This window comes from Pteropus medius, unplaced genomic scaffold, assembly GCF_902729225.1.
Source record: "Pteropus medius unplaced genomic scaffold, Ma_sr-lr_union100, whole genome shotgun sequence".
In the NCBI taxonomy this organism is placed as follows: Eukaryota; Metazoa; Chordata; class Mammalia; order Chiroptera; family Pteropodidae; genus Pteropus; species Pteropus medius.
Window position 1 is genome coordinate 18,143,433 of NW_024344370.1, and position 19,279 is coordinate 18,162,711.

The 19,279-nt window shown below is 33.3% G+C and overlaps 1 protein-coding gene across 1 annotated transcript in view; it reads right to left on the reverse strand.

Moving 5' to 3' along the window:
- Positions 1-11,534: 11,534 nt before the first annotated feature.
- The window catches only part of DACH2 (dachshund family transcription factor 2), a 683,066-nt gene continuing 675,321 nt past the window's right edge, over positions 11,535-19,279 (reverse strand). Inside the window, exon 16 of the mRNA XM_039870200.1 lies at positions 11,535-11,927. Coding sequence (XP_039726134.1) covers positions 11,923-11,927 — 5 coding nt within the window. The 3' untranslated portion in view covers positions 11,535-11,922. The remainder of the gene's footprint in view (positions 11,928-19,279) is intronic.

The window sequence follows — 19,279 nt, forward strand, 5'->3', positions numbered from 1 at the left end:
TCTTTAAGGTTGTCTATATAGAGAATAAAGCTATCCACAAATAGCGACAGTTTGACTTTTTCATTTCCTATTTGGATGTCTTTTATATCTTTCTCTTGTGTGATTGTACTCACTAGGATCTCTAAAGTTATATTGAATGGCAGTGGTGATAGTGAACAGCCTTTCCTTGTTCCTGATCTTAGAGGGACTTTTTTAGTTTTTCACCATTAAGTATCATGTTGGCTGAGGGTTTGTCATATAGGGCCTTTATTTATGTTAAGGTACTTTCCTTCTATACTGGTTTTGTTAAATGTTTTGATCATAAATGGATTCTGTATCTTGTCAAAGGCTTTTTCTGCAGCTGTTGATACGATCTTATGATTTTTATTTTTTAACTTGTTTATATGGTGTATCATATTAATCAATTTGTGTGTGTTGAACCATCCCTGTGCCACTGGGAAGAAGCCCTCTTGATTGTGGTGTAAAATCTTTTCAATTTGTTGCTGTATTCAGATTGCTAGTATCTTATTTAGGATTTTTACATCTGTGTTCATGAGCGATAATGATGCGTGTTTTTCTTTTTTTGTGTTATCTTTACCTGGTTTTGGTATCAGAGTAATATTGGATCATAAAATGAGTTGGGAAGTATTGCCTGCTCTTTGATTTTTTTGGAAGAATTTGAGGAGAATAGGGATTAAATCTTTGAATATTTGGTATAACTCACTGTTGAAGCCATCTGGTCCTGGATTTTTAGTTTTTGGTAGATTTTTGATGATTCTTTCAATTTACATACTGCTGATCAATCTATTTAGATTTTCCAGTTCTTGATTCAGTCTAGAAATATTGTATTTTTCTAAGTACTAGTCCATTTCTTCTTGGTTATTAAGTTTGGTATTATATACTTTTTCATAGTATTCTTGTATGATCCTTTGTATTTCTGTGGCATCTATCATCATTTCCTCTCTTTCACTCTTTCATCCCTAATTTTGTTCAGTTGTGTCCTTTCTCTCTTTCTCTTTCTTTTTTTTTTTTTTTTGTGAGTCTTTCCCGGGATTTGTCAATTTTATTAATCTTCAAAGAACCAGTTCTTCCTTCATTTATTTCTACTATTTTCGTTGTTTTTTTTTAATTTCATTTATTTCTGCTCTAATTTTTGATTATTTCTATCCTTCAGCTGCCTTTACCTTCATTTGTTCTTCTTGTTTTAGTTTTGAAAAATGAAGTGTTAGGCTGCTTTATTTGAGGCCTATCTTTTCTTTTTTTCTTTTTTTTTTTTGAGATAGGCCTGTAATGATATAAACTTTCCTCTTATGACCACTTTTGCCTTTTGCCACAAGTTTTGATATGTTGTACTATCATTCTCATTTGTTTCTATGTATCCCTTGATCTCTCTTTTTATTTCTTTCCTGACCCAGTTATTCTTCAGTAGCATGTTGTTTAATCTCCATGTATTTATGGTTCTTCTTGACTTATTTTTGCAGTTGATCTCTAGTTTCAAGGCATTATGATCAGAGAATATGGTTGGTATGATTTTATCCCTCTTTTATTTGTTGAGGCTATCTCTGTGTTCCAGTGTATGGTTGATTCTTGATAATGTTCCATGTGCACTAGCGAAGAATGTATAAGCAGCAGTTTAGGAATGGAAGGCTCTGTCAATGTCAATTATGTCCAGTTGGTCTAATGTGTCATTTAAGGATGTTATTTCCTTATTGATTTTCTGTTTGGATGATCTGTCCATATCCAACAGTGGAGGTTTTAGATCTACTACGATAATGTTTTGTTTGTTTCTCCCTTTAGTTCTGTTAGTAATTGCTTTACATATTTCAGGGCTCCCTGATTGGGAGCATAGATATTAAGTGTTATGTCTTCGTGGTGCAAGATCATTATGAAATGTCCCTCAGTATCTTTCTTCACCTTTTTTATTTTGAAGTCTATTTCATCCGATATTAGTACAGCTACTCCCGCTTTTCTCTGAATGCAATTTTCTTAAAATATCATTTTCCACCCTTTTCACTTTGAGTCTATATTTGCCTTTGGAGCTAAGATGTTTCTCCTGGAGTCAGCATATGGTTGGGTTTTGTTTTTTGACCCATTCTGCAACTCTGTGCCTTTTTATTGGTGAGTTCAGTCCATTAATATTTAGGGTGATTATTGACATATGAGGACTTCTTATAGCCATTTTATCTTTTGCTTTCTGATAGCTCGGTGTTTCCATCGCTTCCTTGTCTTTGTGTTTGTTTTCTCTATTTTGGTTGGCTTTTGTGTGTTTCCCTCTGGTTCTTCTTGTTTTATGTTATAAACTTCAGTTCTGAATTTTTGTGTGGTTACCATTATGAATATGAAAAAGATAGTTTCATATGCATATATATAATCATCCATTTTCTTCTGTGCATGCCTTATCTCCATTTCCCTTTGCAAATTTGGGTCTTTGAATCCTCTCCTTTTCAGTCATTGTTATCTCAATTTGTCCCTATGTATGCTGAATATTCATCGCTATCTTGATCTAGAAATTCTCTTCATATTATTTAACCTTATAATGCCCTGTTCTCAGTAAAGATTGCACTCTTCTGCTTCTCTTGGCCTGATTGTCACCTTACTCCTAGTTTTTTTATTTTTATTTTTGTCATTCTGTTTTAGGCGAGCTGACCCCTTTCAGTATTTCCTGTATTTCAGGCCTCTTAGCAGAGAATTCCCTCAATTTTTATATGTCTGGAAAGGTATTAATTTCTCCTTCATATCTAAAGGAGAGCTTAGCTGGAAACATTATTCTAGGCTGGCAGTTCCTTTCACTTATAAGTTTAAATATTTGATTCCATTCCTTTCTGGCTTGTAAGTTTTGTGCTGAGAAGTCCGAGGATAATCTAATGGGATTTCCTTTATAAGTTACCATTTTCTTCTCCTTGCTGCTCTGAGAATTCTATCTTTGTTGTTGATTTTTGATAACTTTAATACAATGTATTTTGGTGAAGGCCTTTTTGGTTTGAGGTAATTGGGTATTGTGTTGACATCTTGAATTCTAAGCTCCATCTCATTCCTTAGATTTGAGAAATTCTTGTCAACTATATGTCTGAAAGTTCTTTCTAGTCCCTGCTCCTTTTCCTCACTTTCGATAATGCCTATTATTCTTATGTTTCCTCTCCTGATGGTATCAGCTAATTCTTAAATTTCTCTTTTGATATTTTTCATTCTTCTGTTTCTTTCTTCCTTCTGATTTATTTCTAGATTTCTATCTTCGATATCACTGATCCTTTTTTCCATTTGGTTGACTCTATTTCACAAGTTGCTATTTCATTTTTCAACTCTTGCAGTCTGTTTTTTTTTTTTTTAATCAGAAGTTAATATTTGTTTGTTTTGTTTTGTTTTTTGAGGGTTTCAAGTTCTTGCCTTTTTCCGCTTATATAGTTGTTGTTTTTTTTTTTTTCTAATTCCTGAAATTGTTGATATGACTGGTCTCCCGGAACTCATCTGAGTTTTTTGAAGTACCATCCTGAATTTTCTGTGATTAAGTTGCATATTTCTATATCTGTAAGTGTATTTTTTGGAGATTTTTCTCTTTCTTTGTGAGATGCCTTGTCACCTTGGTTGTTCATAGTGTTTACTGGACTATTTTTCCACCTGGACATTAAGTGTTGTTTTTTCCAGAAAGATTTATTATAAAAGGTCTCTTTTTAGCCTGTTGCAAGGAAGGTGCTTTTCTTTTGGTTTCCAGTAGGTGGCATCTAAGCCTTTTAGATCCCTGTTTTATATAAAGCTTTAAAAATGCCTTTTTATTTTCATATAGATATTTAATCCCGCTCACTACCCTCAGTTTCAGTCCCTGTCAGTTTTGGTAGCATTTGCTCTGATTCCCCTGGGGCTCCGTGGTCATAGGTCTCCAAATGTGTGGCAGGGAGGGGGTCTCTGGGTTGGGAGTTGGGTGCTGAGGCTCAGCCTCAGTTTTGCAACCTGTGCTGGTAAAAATCACTGCTGTTTCTCTGCAGTTCTGTTCCGCTTCTCTGCTTTCTACCCTGGTGACCGGGTCTTGACATCAGCTGAGTGAAATAACATCACTTCCAGGCAAGGCTGTTCAGGGAAGTTGCTGCTCCTTCTCCCCTCTCCCTTAGCCATTAGGGAGATCCGGTGGCTGGGAGAGGCAGCTTCTTAATTTCTCCCAGTCCACTGCCCAACACCCTGGGTTCTGACCTATGATACCTCTTCTGTGCAGATCTCATGCTCAGACCTGCTGGTGTGCAGTTTAGGTGTTTTTTTTTTTTTTTGAGTTTTAGATGTTCAGCTTATTGTTGTTTCAAGGGGAGAGATCTGAGGATATTTCTCAGTCCGCCATGTTTTTTTTTCTTCACCCCAATAATTTTTAATTAAAAAATTCATCCAAAGAAATCTTCTCTCAATCATAACATAATGAATTGTCATGACATGGCCTGAAAAGTTAATTAGTTGAATTTAACTGATTTATGTTTACTGCTGTGCATTCAGGTCACCACAGCTTTCTGCTTCAATTAAGTGAGGGAAGTTGTTGATGGAGTATAGATAAATTCCAAAGATTTTAATAAATACGCCTGATAGTCTAGGCAACCTTACCATTGCAAATCAGTACATTTGCCTTCTTGGTTATCTGCCTCCTATTGATTCTAATGTATCAGGATTTAAAACAGTATCTCAGGTCTGTGTTCTCAGTTCTACTATTATTTAGTTTAAAACTAGAAACTTTAGAGGATTGCACTGTTACTGAAATAAGGTGTAAAATGACAAAATCTTACACAGTCAACATGAGTTTGAGAAAGGGGACTTTTTGTTTAAACCATTAAAGAGCTGAGCTTCAGAATTATCACCATCTAGGTATATATATTTGAAATGACTACCATCCTTCCCAATGATAGACAAATACCTGCATACCTGATTTTCTTTTTGTATTTCATAATTTAGCCGATCATATATTTCAGAAGAAATTTGAATCAGGTGTTTCTTTTTTTTTTTTTTGAAGTTCAGATTTGATTTTAGTAATTCACTGACAAAGAAAAATACACATTTTATGTGTATATATTGGGTGTGTTACACATGTATGAACATGAGTGAAAACAAGAATAAAACTATGCTGATTTATTCTGTAACATCCGATGGATTTCTATAATTTTAAATAAGGAGTCCTTAGCTATGTGTGTGATTGAGAGTAGTTTTACTCCATTAAGTTCAAGTTGAAGCAATAAAATTTTGGCTCAATATGTTTTGACTTTTCTAATATTAAGAGTTGTTTAACAAGAGAAGTAGCACCTTAGCATTATAATTGTTCAAATAGTAATTGTGTACCTATCTTTGAGATATCAGACTACTGATGATCTTCAAAGGCCCTCCCACTCATTCTCTAATCTAAAATTCCATTATAAGTTATTTTTGGAATGCCATTCAGAGACAATTTTTACTAAGTAAGAAAGCACAATATTGGTGTTGGTTTTTGGAGGGGAGATCTTCATGACCAAATCCCTTACTGTTCATTTATACATATATCAGTTGGTTGGAAAGAGTGACAACAATTGGATCCACAAATGGTTAGGTGCTTTAGATGGTATAGGAAGACACCATTATACTATGATTGTAATTACAGATGAAAGTATTGAGTATATCTGAAAGTGGGAACTGTTGCGTTCCCCAACTACTACTGTACAAGCAGGAACTTGATATAAGAGTCCCCAAAGTTTGCATGAGGTTGATCCAGCTCCTCTACCAACAGTCTCAGGATGAATATAAACTATGTTCTCCAAAGAGAGTGCAAGGGAAGTGGTGTAACACTGGTTCTCCCAACCCTAGAAGGGTGTTTATGCCTGAAAAAGAATTGATATACAGTGAAACCACTGCCCTGCCATGAAGGAATTCCTACCCTGTACCCAGCTCTTTTTTCTTAAAACTAAGGTTCTTATGTTGTTGGAAGAGGGACATAGTAATGAGGAGGAGGATTGAAACGGTGGTTAAGTGTTTGCATTGAAATGGTAAGCAATCTTATCCCAAGAAACATGGAGGTGCAGAGTGGGCTCCACTCTCAGTATTTTTCTTGCTCAATCTCTCCAGATGGGCCAATGAAATGGGCTCCAAACAACCAGGAGATTCCTATAGTTGCTTCTACTTCCCAAGAAGTCCCAGCCATCACTTGACCCAGAATCAACTATTTTGTTCCCTTCTTATTGTGTTCAGTTGGGGGGAGGACATACTACTAGAGCAGGTCTGTTCAGCCAACAACAACAAACTCTTTTTTAAATGTATTTATTTAAATTACTTTAAAGTATACAGTACACAGTATATTGGTTAGACATCTATATAGAAAAAAAAAACTCTTAAGAATTTTTCTTCTCTAGAGTAAAGAAAGAGCTCATAGTCTTTTCAAGACCATAAAAACTTCCATAAATGAGGATGGTAAGGAGGCGAAGGTGAGAGGAAACATTTGGAATTAAGCAACACCATTCCCAACTAGAAGATGTACAGTTTTTGGCTGGCTAGCAAGAAGCACTTGGGGTTATAACACACATTTTATAAGACAGAGGAGTGTAAATGGCACTATGTATGAAAAACTGAGAGGTTCCTTGTTGAGCCTGAATTTGGTTGAGCTCCAGGATTGTAGTGGAAGTGAACCAAGAAAGTGAAGATGCACTAGATAAAATATAGGGCAGGGCTATGACATCAGACATTTTTTCATCTAGCCTTGGTTTTTCATTAGGCTACGTTGGATATTTGGATGTACAGGGAGAACTGAAATTTTGGGGGGCCAGAGCAAATATGTTTCTTCTTCTTCTTTCTCTTATTCTCCTTATTTTTTTTTTCTGTTCTCCACTAATAGTGGTTCAAGAATAAACTCTTTGGAAATAATAGATATTCAGAAAGATTTTCATTCTTGATTCACTACATTTTTCCCACTTCCCAATGCAACCTTTCCTCCTAGAAGCAGGTTCACTAAGCACACAGAGCCAGGAAAAAAGGCAATCTGATGTGATTCAGTAGAAGAACTGAAGGCAATACTATTGGCCTATTTAAACAGGCGAAGTAAGAATTATGTTCATATTTGCACTATGACTCTCTTTCAATGACTACAGTTGGCATTTCTAAAATAAAAACTCAGTGACAATTGACAAAGTCAAAATGCTTTTATTAATACTGAAGTTTAGCAAATACATTTCTAACAAAGATGGTGTACTTTAACTTAATATATGATAAAACAGAGAAACCATACACATAAGTTTCTAGTCTGTAACACACTACTGCATTTTTCCCTAAAAGACAAAAAGCCAAGCTGAAGTAAGCATAGAAAATCATCAAATATGTTCAATTTACTTTACTCACAAGGATTTAGTCCATATTCTTAAACTGGTCAATCTAATGTGAAGACAAAGTTTACATCGTTGCTTTAAAAATGTACACACGTTTCTTTTTTAATAACACAATATAAATTGAACAGTTGCTTCAGTAAACAAAGTTTTGCTGATAAACACAATCAAAATAACTCCATTTTGGTTAGTTTCAGAGACAAACTGGAATCACAAGCATCTTCAGTTATGCAAAGCCAGTGAGGACCTTTCATGCTGAATAAAACTGTTGCGCCATTGCTAAACAGTAATAGTTACCTCATTTGAAAAAAGAAAACAAGTTAGTTCCTCTGAGGATTAATTCTGATACGTACTTAAAAATATTAAACATCTATCTTCAGAAACCCGAATTATCTGATGATGTAACAGGCTTGATTTAGTTTCGATAAAATTGTAAATTTCTTAACATTTCTATATGTTAACATGTCAGTTTTTGAAGATCCTTCAAATTTCATGCTACAACTTCTGTTCTTTCCACAGCACTGAAAACATTGAAGACCGATAAGATTCTTTTCATAAACTATGATGTCTGTAGTTACCTACATGACTTTTTGCTTTGTACATATGGTATATTTGAGATCCCTATGTTTTACCAGAAGAGTGAAAGCAGTATCTGGTCATGATCTAAGGTAATGACAGCTTTGTTACATTTAGAATTTCCTCTCCCCAGGTTAACCCTGAGACTGTGCATACTGCATGAAGAGAGACTAGTTCTGAATATGATTTTAGTATACCGTCTGATTAAAACAGTACCTATTTAAATTTTGGTAATCAAAATAATCCATATAATCCTAGAGTCTGAAAATATTTGATAATGTGTGTAAAAATTATAATTGGAAACAATTTTCAAAGACGATTTTACCTCTTTTTGTCTAACCTTGTTTTTCTCCATAGCCGTGGCTTATGGCTTGAGTCTCTATCCAGCTACCTCATAAAAATTAGCCTATGGTCACAAACGAACCAGAAAAGAAAGTGTGGATGATCAGTACAAATCTATCACCCATGATTAAGAAACACCTAAAGTCTATGTTTGTGAGTCAAATGTATCATCTTCACACGTAAAGAAGAATATATCATCATTATTGGACTGATATGCATAGTCTAAAATATTCATTCTAGTCAAAGCTTAGCATTGTCAGGAGGAAAATACCCTTTTGAAGCCTTGTTTATAAAATCTTTAAAATATTTATTATTTTTATGTAGAAGACATTGTGGGGTGTCAGGGAGATTTTCTGGATAGTACCTCAGAACCAAAAAGAATGATGTGGTAAGATAATAGAAGAATAATATTTGTGTCTACGTTAATCAGATAACCTGGAGGGCCAGACTTCATTAGAGGGCAATCAAAGAGACCTTGAAATTCACCCAAACATTTCCAGCAACCAGAAGAAAACAAAGCTTGAATTTTTTGAAACTGTCTAGTTGTCTGTCACCCCAGATAATTGTTCAGATCCTTTTCTGGCATCTGAGAATATTTATTCTGATAAAATGCACCAAATAGTTGCTCAGTTTTCCAGTCTACCTCATCCTCTATATACACAGCCTAAACATCAAAGGAAAGTTCTTCAACATCAAATGGCAGACAGTCATTTTACCAGGATTGAAATTTACACAATATAGCTAAAGTTTAAATCATGCAATATAAACTGTGAACGTTACAAACTTGAAAACAATGACAAAACAAAATAATATCCTGTAAAAAAGGTACATATAGTAACTAACGCCAAAAAGCAATCATCATTTGTCCTTTAGAAAAATGAAATTTCTGAAAATCTCCCTCCTTTACTATGTTTAATTATTATCTTTATAAAAAAAGACAAACGTATCTGCCCACATTCTTCATTTAATGTGCCGATTTATAAGGTCTATCAGGAACTGTTTCCAAAGCAGTTCAAAAGTCCAAAGAAAAGCTAAGCTAGCAAAAAGAAGACAGTATTACTATGAATCAGGTTTTCTATGCAGAATACAATTAAATTGAGATTTCATAGTAGTAAAACTTTTTCTCCTAATTTAGAAGACAGTAGCAACGTAGACTCTTGTGTAGCATGCTGTATAATGTTAATATAAATTCTGTTACTGTTTTACGTACACCAATACTGAGTGATTGTAAGGAAGGAGCCAATATTGACCTGCTAACTGACACTTTTTCTTGGAGCAATCTCAAAATTTACCACATTTCAATTTCAAAATGCATTTCAGCTATAATATGAATGATTTATCACTTAGTAGTAGCTGTCAAAGTAAACTCTTAGATAAAACAAAAACATCTGGAAACATAAACAGAGGAAAGCAATAGCTGAATTTTAATCCAAACCCAGTGTGCTCACTTCATTAGGAACAGGAAACAGCTAATTAGTAATTGAATGTTTCATGTTTTTAAGAGGGTTCGTACTTAAGATGCAAACAGAGATGATCTAATATGCATCCTGGGTGTAAACAAGATTAAAGATCAGGAAAAGCAAAGAACAAAGCCTCTCTAGAGGAATGTTAGGGAGTTTAGGAACTTATAAGGAATGACACACACTGACATTTAGGGAGAGGCGACAGAATTTATTGGTTTAAGATTTATCAGATAAGTAAAAATGCAAATTCATTACACACAAAATGATTGTTTGAAAAATAAAAATGAAGGCCTATACTGCCCTTCCCTTAGCACAGCACTGCCTAACATGGGCATACCATGCCATGATACAGGAGTCTGGTGTGGCCTCCTCCATACAGGAAATGAGCCTCTGCTGACAAGTTGAGTGATGTCTAAAGGGTCACACCTGACTGTTCCAAACTCAAGTAAGTGTGAGACTTGCTTTCTGCAGTATATATTGGAAGCTGATGAAAGGAGAAAAGCTAAAATCAGGTATCAACAAAAAAGGCAGATATGTGGGGAAAGGCCAGAAAAAAACACATGAAGATTCCTTATAGTTCAACCAAAGTCAATTAAACATATCTATTGATAAAAAGACATCTACTTTGTCTTTAAGTGACTTAATTTGAAAATGCTGTTCAATTTTCTCTATAATTCAATATATTTTGTTTGCCTATCAAATAATGATATTTCAGGATGTTATATTTTTAGTCATACTTCCTTGTTATTTGATTCGGATATGTGGTATTAATAATTTTTTAAAATTTTATTTGCTTCAGTCTTTCTCCATGATTTGTAATTTGCATTATTTCACTAAATTAGGTTAAATCACCACATCTACTGTACACAAGTAGACCTACAGACTGTTGAGCACACCAGAAGCCACATGCCTGTGCCTTAGAAGAAATTCCTTCATAGAATGGAACGACCGGAATGTAGCACTGATGTGAATTAATGTAATATTTAAAAGTGTGTAAAGTAGGTGGCCATTTCAGCAGAAATTGCATGTACTATCCCTGGGAACTAATTTGAAGAATATATAAAAACTTGGTTGGGTACTTGTAAAAATAACAATGTATTAGATTTTGCTCATGTAAAGAGGGCATTTTAGGAGGGGAATTCAATCTTTTTGATCACTTGAGTACAATTTAACACATTGGACTATTGCTCTATTAGATTCCTAGGAGGCATGAAAAAATGATGACAGATATTTGCCACCAGTTTTTGGCCAGGTGGACATTAAGTAAACAATTAAAAATATTTTAGGCCATTTCTTGGGCAATGCAAGCAATATGACTCATTTGGTTCTAATCACTGGAACATTTTAGGCATCTGGCTGTATATAGACCAGAGGGTGAGCAATGGAAAATATTTATGATGTGATTAAGCCATCATGTCTGCCTTTCTTCTTTCTTAGCCTATAGATTTTTTAGTTGTTTGCTTGATGATAACTCAATAAAGAGGAAACAGGATTGGAGATGGAAGGAGAGCATAAAAGAATAAAAGGGATATTCTTAGTAGCTTGGGTATGTGTTTTTATCATTGCCTTCTTTACAGATACGGAATGTGCTAGTAGAAAGGGAGTAAATGAGTTGTTCCATCATCAACAGATCAAAGAAAGAACTAGGTGTGGTAAAATCTATAAACTAGAGTTCTCTATATTCCCTTAGAGAGCACTACAAGCAATGTGCATCTTTTAGAAAGGTGAGCTCTAAAACAGTCATAACAAATATTGAACATTTGTGCAAACAAGTTACATCTTCACATAATTTCCGTTAAATCCCAGGTCAGCCAAATATAAAGCTATTTCATAATAATCACGGTTTAAAGGGGGCATGTCTACATTTTAATTTCTGTCATGCCATTTAGAAATAGCATTTTTTCTGTCTTAAAAATTCTTCTACCTACTTACTCCACTAGGATGCTGTGTGGATTAATATGATAATGTTTATGAAGCAGTATGAACTCCATAGAAGAAAAGGTTTATAGAAGTATAAAGTATCATATTCAATCATCATTATGATTATTCCCTAAAACCATGTGAAGCCCATTCTCTAGCACATTTTTCCTTTACGTTCAAGATTCTATTTATTGGTCATGAATGAATAGTAATCGAAGGTTCCATATTTTAAGAATTTGTGTATAAATTCTAAAGAATTACAACACTAAATAAGCAAGTAACTGCTACAGCACCCTATTCGGGCCTATGACCAGTTGGAGTTCCAGCATCAGTGTTCAGGCTGCACAGAAAAACAATAAGACCAGGTCAATATTTCATTCCAATAACAAAAAAATCCAAAATCTACTCAATGAACGTCACTGACAACCACAAACTGGCTTTATAGTATTTTGCTGTGCTATATATGCCTGAGATTTGAATAAATCTGTGTAGAATAAATGTATTAGACTTATCCCTTAATCATATATTCATTGATGTCTCATTCTATTAAAATGAAATTATACAAATGTGAGCAAAAATGTAGATTTACAGGAGTTTAAAGCTTAATCTTATTCTCTAGGGGCAATATGGACAATATAAAAACGGTATAAATGATATTTCCTAACTTTAAAATATGCTTATGAGCCCCTAGCCCCTTGTGCATGTTCCGCTGCTTTAAAACCTACAGTGAAATGCATGACTAGCTTAGTAAGCAAGGCATTTAGAAAGTTTTTTTTTTCTCTTTTACAATCAAACATGAGTAAAGATCCACATCATTTTCTCTGAGTTGAAATCTTTGTTACTGATTGCAATTTCCCCTCAGGATGAGAGTTCCTTTCCTGACAGAATGGTTATTTAAAAGTAACTTCTCACTATTTATTTTTTTTAACTGCCAAGAAATGTGTCTATGTTTTTGAAGATTTAAATTTATGTTTAGAAAAAAATATATTTTTCCTACCCAGAGCTCATGTATTCTTCCAAGTGTTTCTTCATCTCTTATTTGCTTATATAAACAATGGGATTTCTTTAAGAAATAATAGGCATCACAAACATACTTTGGGCTATCAAACCTTTCTTTTGAGGGAGGTAACATATCCATGAACTAATGGCAATATTTTAGAAATGATTTATCCACCTAAGTATTAAGTTTTATATTTTGTTCAAGTTACTTTCATTGATTTGTTTCAAATTTTCAAATGGGCACTATATTATTTGGCGCTAAATAAGATTGCATTAGAAAAGTCATGTTTTCCTAACCTGAATAAGAGATAGAGAAAACAATTTGCTGGTTAATGCTCCACTTCAATCTTAGATTCAATCCAAATTAAATATGCAATTAATTGCATGAATTATATTTCAATTTGTGGAAACATTTTCAGAATGTGACCTTCTTAGAACAAATAAGCCACAGTAGTGATGTTAGTTTGGGGTCCAGTTAGTTATTAGTACAGTAATATAATATGAAGCTACCAATTTGAGAGTAGGAAAAGTAGACCATTACAAGATAGGTCAGATAATAAAATAGCATAGCATTTGATAGAGAAAAGCATTACTTTAAAGTCATTTTTCAGAAGTGTCTAGTGCTTATTATTATAATGTGGCACTTTTAAAGAATGGAGGTTTCTTAAAAATAATAACGGCTTGGACTTATCAGCCCTAAAAAAAAATCTGACATACTCTAATCAAAACAAAGACGAATATAAGTCTTCTTTGTAAATGGTATCATAATGGAGTATTGACCTCTCTTTCTTTTGACTCACTTTGTTTTTGTGAATTGATTCTTTAATATGTTCTTTTCCCCTTCAATCTAGTTCTTGTAAGACCCAACACAAAATGGGAACATTGATACCCTTCCTTCTATTCTCATATAGGGATAAAATACTAAAATATATTTACCATAGCTATATACTACAGAGCATAAGTTTTAAAGATTTATACATCAATTAATGGCAAATATTTCACCCCTACTAAAATCTATACATGCAAATGTAAATGCTAACTTCATATGTATTTTATAAGGCATAGTAATGATATCTTTTATATGTTATACTTGTCAGAGAGTATTGACCTAATTTATTGATGAGGAAGATTAGGCAAATACTATTATTACTATTTTACTAAAATTAAGTCAGAGAGAGGTTGAATGACTTCTCAAGATTAGTAACGGAGTTAGGCAGCTGGTTACTAAGAAGCCTTGACTAATAGACCAGTGTTCTTCCTATTACTTCATTGTGCCTACCACAGACCAGTTATAAAACGGCAATAAAAGTACATGTGTCCAGTACACAGACTTGCAACTTAGAGCCACACTAAGAGCTATAGAAGTACATGAATTGTACTTTTCAGCAGGGAAGAGAAGGGCAGGGAAAGAAGAACAAATAAAAACTAATATTTATGGAAAACTGACAGTTAGGAACCATACTAAGCCAATCTAAGCACTTACATCACATGTGGAATGACATATTCTTTCATTAGTTCTTATTGTAGATAACGCCATGGTGGAAAGTTGTAAGCTACTTATATTTCTATGCCAATCCTCTAAAAATTCTTATGTCTTATCAACCCACCTTCCATAAGTAAGTTATGAATGTTTTATAAAGGTCAAATTTATTTGAGTTTTGTGTAGAATACATATTAAGAACATTTTAATGTAATATTTAAAGCACAATTAAGTTTTTTTTCTTTTTATAACTTTACTCCATTTGTATGCTAACCTGACAGAAAAACACTAAAAATTCTCATTTCAAAGGAACCAAAATACGTAATTAAAATATGGAGGGAAATGAAAATGGAAGTAATGGAAAAACATTAAATATTTATTTGAACAATGTTAAAAATGACCACATCCAATATTTACCATTGAAGTCTGAAATGCAGTTACCAGGAGATTGTAATATTTGAGTTGCAGGTTTTGCCTCATTCATTTTAAATTGTTATTCACCAATGTTAAGATCAACGTGAAATTCATTTGTATTGTTTTCAAGACAATAAGAGCATTTAAACATTTATGGAAGAATAGGAACATAGAGAAGAAATAGTTATAAAAAATTATGCTTTCTTGAAAACTAATAGAGGATTCGATTGAATGTTGCCCAAATAAATATTTTCATAATTGCAGTAAAGTAAATGCCACATTAAGTACGTGGATTATTACTAATGTTAATTTTCAAGTATTAAATAAATAAATCTTAAACTTTGAGAGTCCATAGATTAGGGGGCTTCAAGGAGAAAGGAGGTCTACATAAAATTCTAAAGAATATTTTTCTTTAAATTGACTTTAATTTCCAAAATTGAATGTTGCATAGCTATTAAAAATGAGGAAGAGTTCCCTAGAACAAACAAATAAAAAATTATGTTAAGGACCTTGCCTAAAATTATATATAACTGAGGGTCTGTTGAGGTCTAGTTCTGAAAGGATGATATGAGTTTAGCTATGGATAGAAAACTTATTTCTATTAGCATTTTATCATTTTTATAGTTTTAAATAGAAAAGAGAGATGTATGATATTTGTATAATTTTACTAAGTTTTATCGCAGTCTCTGCAGTTTTAACCCTTTTCCCATTTGCTCTGAGAATACATGGCAGTGGCCCTTGTAGCTGCAGCATTTATCCCAATATAATTCACAGAATACAATCTTAATCTTACCCCCAAATATTGCCATGAAAAATCTTGCTTTTTTTTTTTTTTTTTTTTTTTTTATAGCCATTCTATTATATCAATAGTCTTTGGAAACAAATGATATCATTCTATTTATAACATTTTGTTTTTAGTTGTGGTATTTCCATTTACAAAATATAGTAATTTTTGATTGCTGAAAATGTCAAATCCTAAAAATTGTAGCATGCCTACACATGATGTTTTAACATCGTCTCGAACAGTTGTTAGCTGAAGATTCATCTGATGAATCCGATTTATGTATACATTTCTGTTACATTAGGATTAAAGACAAATTCTGTTTAGAAATAACTGCAAGGACAGTTTTTATATTTTATTTTCACATTGATAATCAGTCAGGTTTGCTCCAGCCTCAAAGAATGTGTTTATGTAAAGTTAAATTAACACTGGAAACAAGATGCACTTTTTCCTAAATGGGAATGAGTTAAGGCGGATGTGATTATTAAATTATAGTTAGACTATTGTGGTTTGTAATAGCCTGCTGAAATGTGAAAGGGTTAAAGAATAATTAAAACCTGAAACTGGACAAAGGAAGTCTATAACTTAGGCCTAGTTTCTGGAACCCCTAACCACATTCTGTTAATCATGAAACTTGTAACAATGAGCTCATACGCTAACTGCCAATTTTAGCCTGTGTAACCCTGCTTGCTTGCGTGGCATGAAAAATAATCAATTGTATATAAGCTGAGAATTACTGTTTGGCCATCGCCCATGGGAACACTGGCTATTACCCATGGGAACATAGGCAATCACCCATAGGAACATAACATTCTAACAACAAGCTTTCTGCTTCTGTACTCCCCGCTTGCACACCTGACCAGTGGGTTGACAGGTAGTGAATAAGAGAAAGATGGACCTTTGTGTTTAAGACAGAATGAGGAATGGGATTTGAGGCTTAAAAACCTTGTATCTTGGCATTTCAGGGCTGCTCCTTTGCAAGGACAGCCGCCGGCTAATAAACTGTCTCCTGGTTAAGAGCACTCAAGTTGGGTCTGGTTATTCTGGTCACAACATGGTTAATTTAACTACAAATCCGAAAAGTTTTTCCTCACCCAGGCCCTGATGTGTTGTTATGTATAGCATAAGAGTATAGTCCAGTTAAATATCCTAGCTAGCTAACAAACTACAAGATATTTTTATAGGTATGGATTGATAGAAATACTGTCAATATGGATTGATAGTGAGAACTATGGGAGAAGGAATTAAGATTCCTGTGTTTTAGAACTTACTATTAATAGCAAGCCACTTAACTTCTCTTAGGTTATTTCTCTACTTACAAAATGGGGATTAATCATACCTTTCTTAACTATACTGCTAGAGGATATGTGTGTTAAGAATAGCACAAAGAAAAGGTCCTCTTTCTGATCTAATTGTTACCAATGAGAGAGCTAGCAATAAGCTGGACTTGATACATTTTGTGCTTCAAAACAGGAAAATTTAACCAAATCTAAAAAAAAAAAAATCAAAGTTTTCAGAAGGATGAGAGACTGGAAGGAACCAGGAAGGGAAATATGTTAAATTAATTTATTTTTTAAGTTCTGGGTTCAGACATGATGATATCTATCAATGGAAGCTTCAGTTAAATCACCTAATAAGTTATCATTTTAAATTAAGCACATATCTCAAAAAAAAAAAAAGAAAACGAGAAGAATGTCACAAAGTTTACCAGGCTATACAAACAGTAGTCATTGCCTTTTTCTTTCTACTATTTCAATTTTAAGCTGTCAATTCCTCAATCCAAGAACAATAAGCAACTTTGCATAGAACCACCACACAGAAGCAGTACATATGTGTCAATATGTGTGGTGACAACACAATAATTCTATTTTTTAAGTGGTGTGACAACAATGGAATATGATTACAGCCTTTTATAAAAATGTTGTGGTTTCCTAATTAAAACACAAATGTAAAAGTAAATAATAAAACTTAAACTTTTAATCATAGAAAGGCTTTCCTTTTATTTGTTCCTCAGATATATCTGGATTGGGGTTGAGATACAGTGAATTTTAAGTTTTAAAAATTATGTCACTTATATAAAGATGATGGAGCATAAAGTGGTTGGTTAAGCAGTTATCAGACTTGAGTTAAAGAACTTTTCCTAGATTATAGTCAGAAAGACCTTTTAATTAATTAGTTCTGTAAACTCCAAAATGCTGAGTAGCAGAACAAACTATTTTGGCTTGCAAGTCTTATTATCTTGCTATCTCTACAGCTACAATTTTATCTATTATGTGAGTGAGATATAGCTAGAATTATAATTCTTAGATCTGTAGATGAGATTTTATGTTATAATTAGTGTGACAGTCTTTTACTCATTGCAAATACTCTGCTAACAATACAGTGGTAAGTGCTGCAAGCCACTCCATGACAATCAGGCCATAAATTATCATGTACTATAAGCTCTTCACATTCTCCTAAAAACGAACTAGACACATAATGTGTACTATAATTTGACAGGTATTTCACAACAAAGAGGTATGGTTTGGGAGATACCATTAATCAAGATTTTTAAAAAAATCCTGTGGAGGATGAAGAAAATGAGAGACAAATACTTACTGGGGAATAAAGTAAAAAAGATTCAGGCCATCTAATGAAACTTATAGGGAAAAAATGCTGCTGCTTCAGAGACAGACGCTAGGATATTTTGTGTGGAGTGTATGCTAGAATCGTTTCTACTCTATGAGGTGGTTGCAATAAAAGCTTATCTGGATAGTAAAAGGTTCTTATATTCAAAGGAAGCATTTAAGAGGAAAATGGACCTACTTCCCACAATCTCTCTAACCTCTGACATGCTAGATACCTTCCAAGAGAACATTTCCCCTTTACAGTGGGAATATCAGAGTACCTATATATATATTTTCCAAAACAGTACAAGACACCAGAGGGAAAGAAAATTAATGAATGATGAGGATAGGACAGGAAGTAGTCTTGGAATACCTAGAGAAAGAGGTAGAGCACGCTGTGGTGGGAGTTAGTAGAAACACCTATAGAGAAATTCTACCTGCTTTCCTTTTATTTATTTATTTTTTTTGTCGTATCTCATACATGGCAAGGAACCATATGTAATTTATCATTTCGAGTTCCTTTACTTGCTCCTACCATCACTTTCACTTCTGTTAAATTCTGCAATGACAATCTTGGCTAAAAGGTAATTTTTTGCAATAAGTTTTGGCATGGCATCTTAGTCTCTTTGGAGGAATGTTGTTCTAGCATACCAAGCAAGCAGCAAAGAGAGAAGATAATAAAAATGTTTAAAAACAAGGAAGGCTAGACACAATTCAGATTGATTTTGAGATAATGGGTAATAATATAAATATTCATATATATTTCATAGTATAAATGTATATTAAAAGTTCTATGTTATAAACATATTTATATTAAATTACACTAAAATATGTGTATTTTTTAGCATAGTAATGTTAAAATTGTATCTGTTGCTTTTAGAATGAAATAATTCTTTAGTGGCATCTTAACCAAGTGCTGTATAGATAAGATCATAAATTTTATATTTTAGAATGCTCAGTCTATACCAAGCTCCCATATTTTTTCTAAATAAAAATTGTTCAGATGGGAAAAAATTGGTTAAGTAGGTTTATCTCTTACAGCAAATTTAGGTTTACTTTGGACATGTAGATTGTATTTAATATCTACTTCTGGTATGTTAGTAGCAAAAAAAAAGGAAAAATTACTTAAAATTCCACCATATTTATGGAAAATATCAGAGGAAAAATATATTCCAGTGTTAAATCATTTTATGTCATTGTCAAATGTGTAGCAAAGGTAAAACATTATTCACAGATACTGACATTCCTCTTGCAAAAGCAGTTCCTAGATTTTTTTGTTTTGTTTTGTTTTCTCCAATCAAATGCAGTGCCAGAAACAGGAGCAATGTGTCACTGTGCCCTTGTACTTTATGATGTTGTCTCCCTTGATTTTTTTTTTTTATTTTACTTCCTTACTAGAAAATCAGTTTATG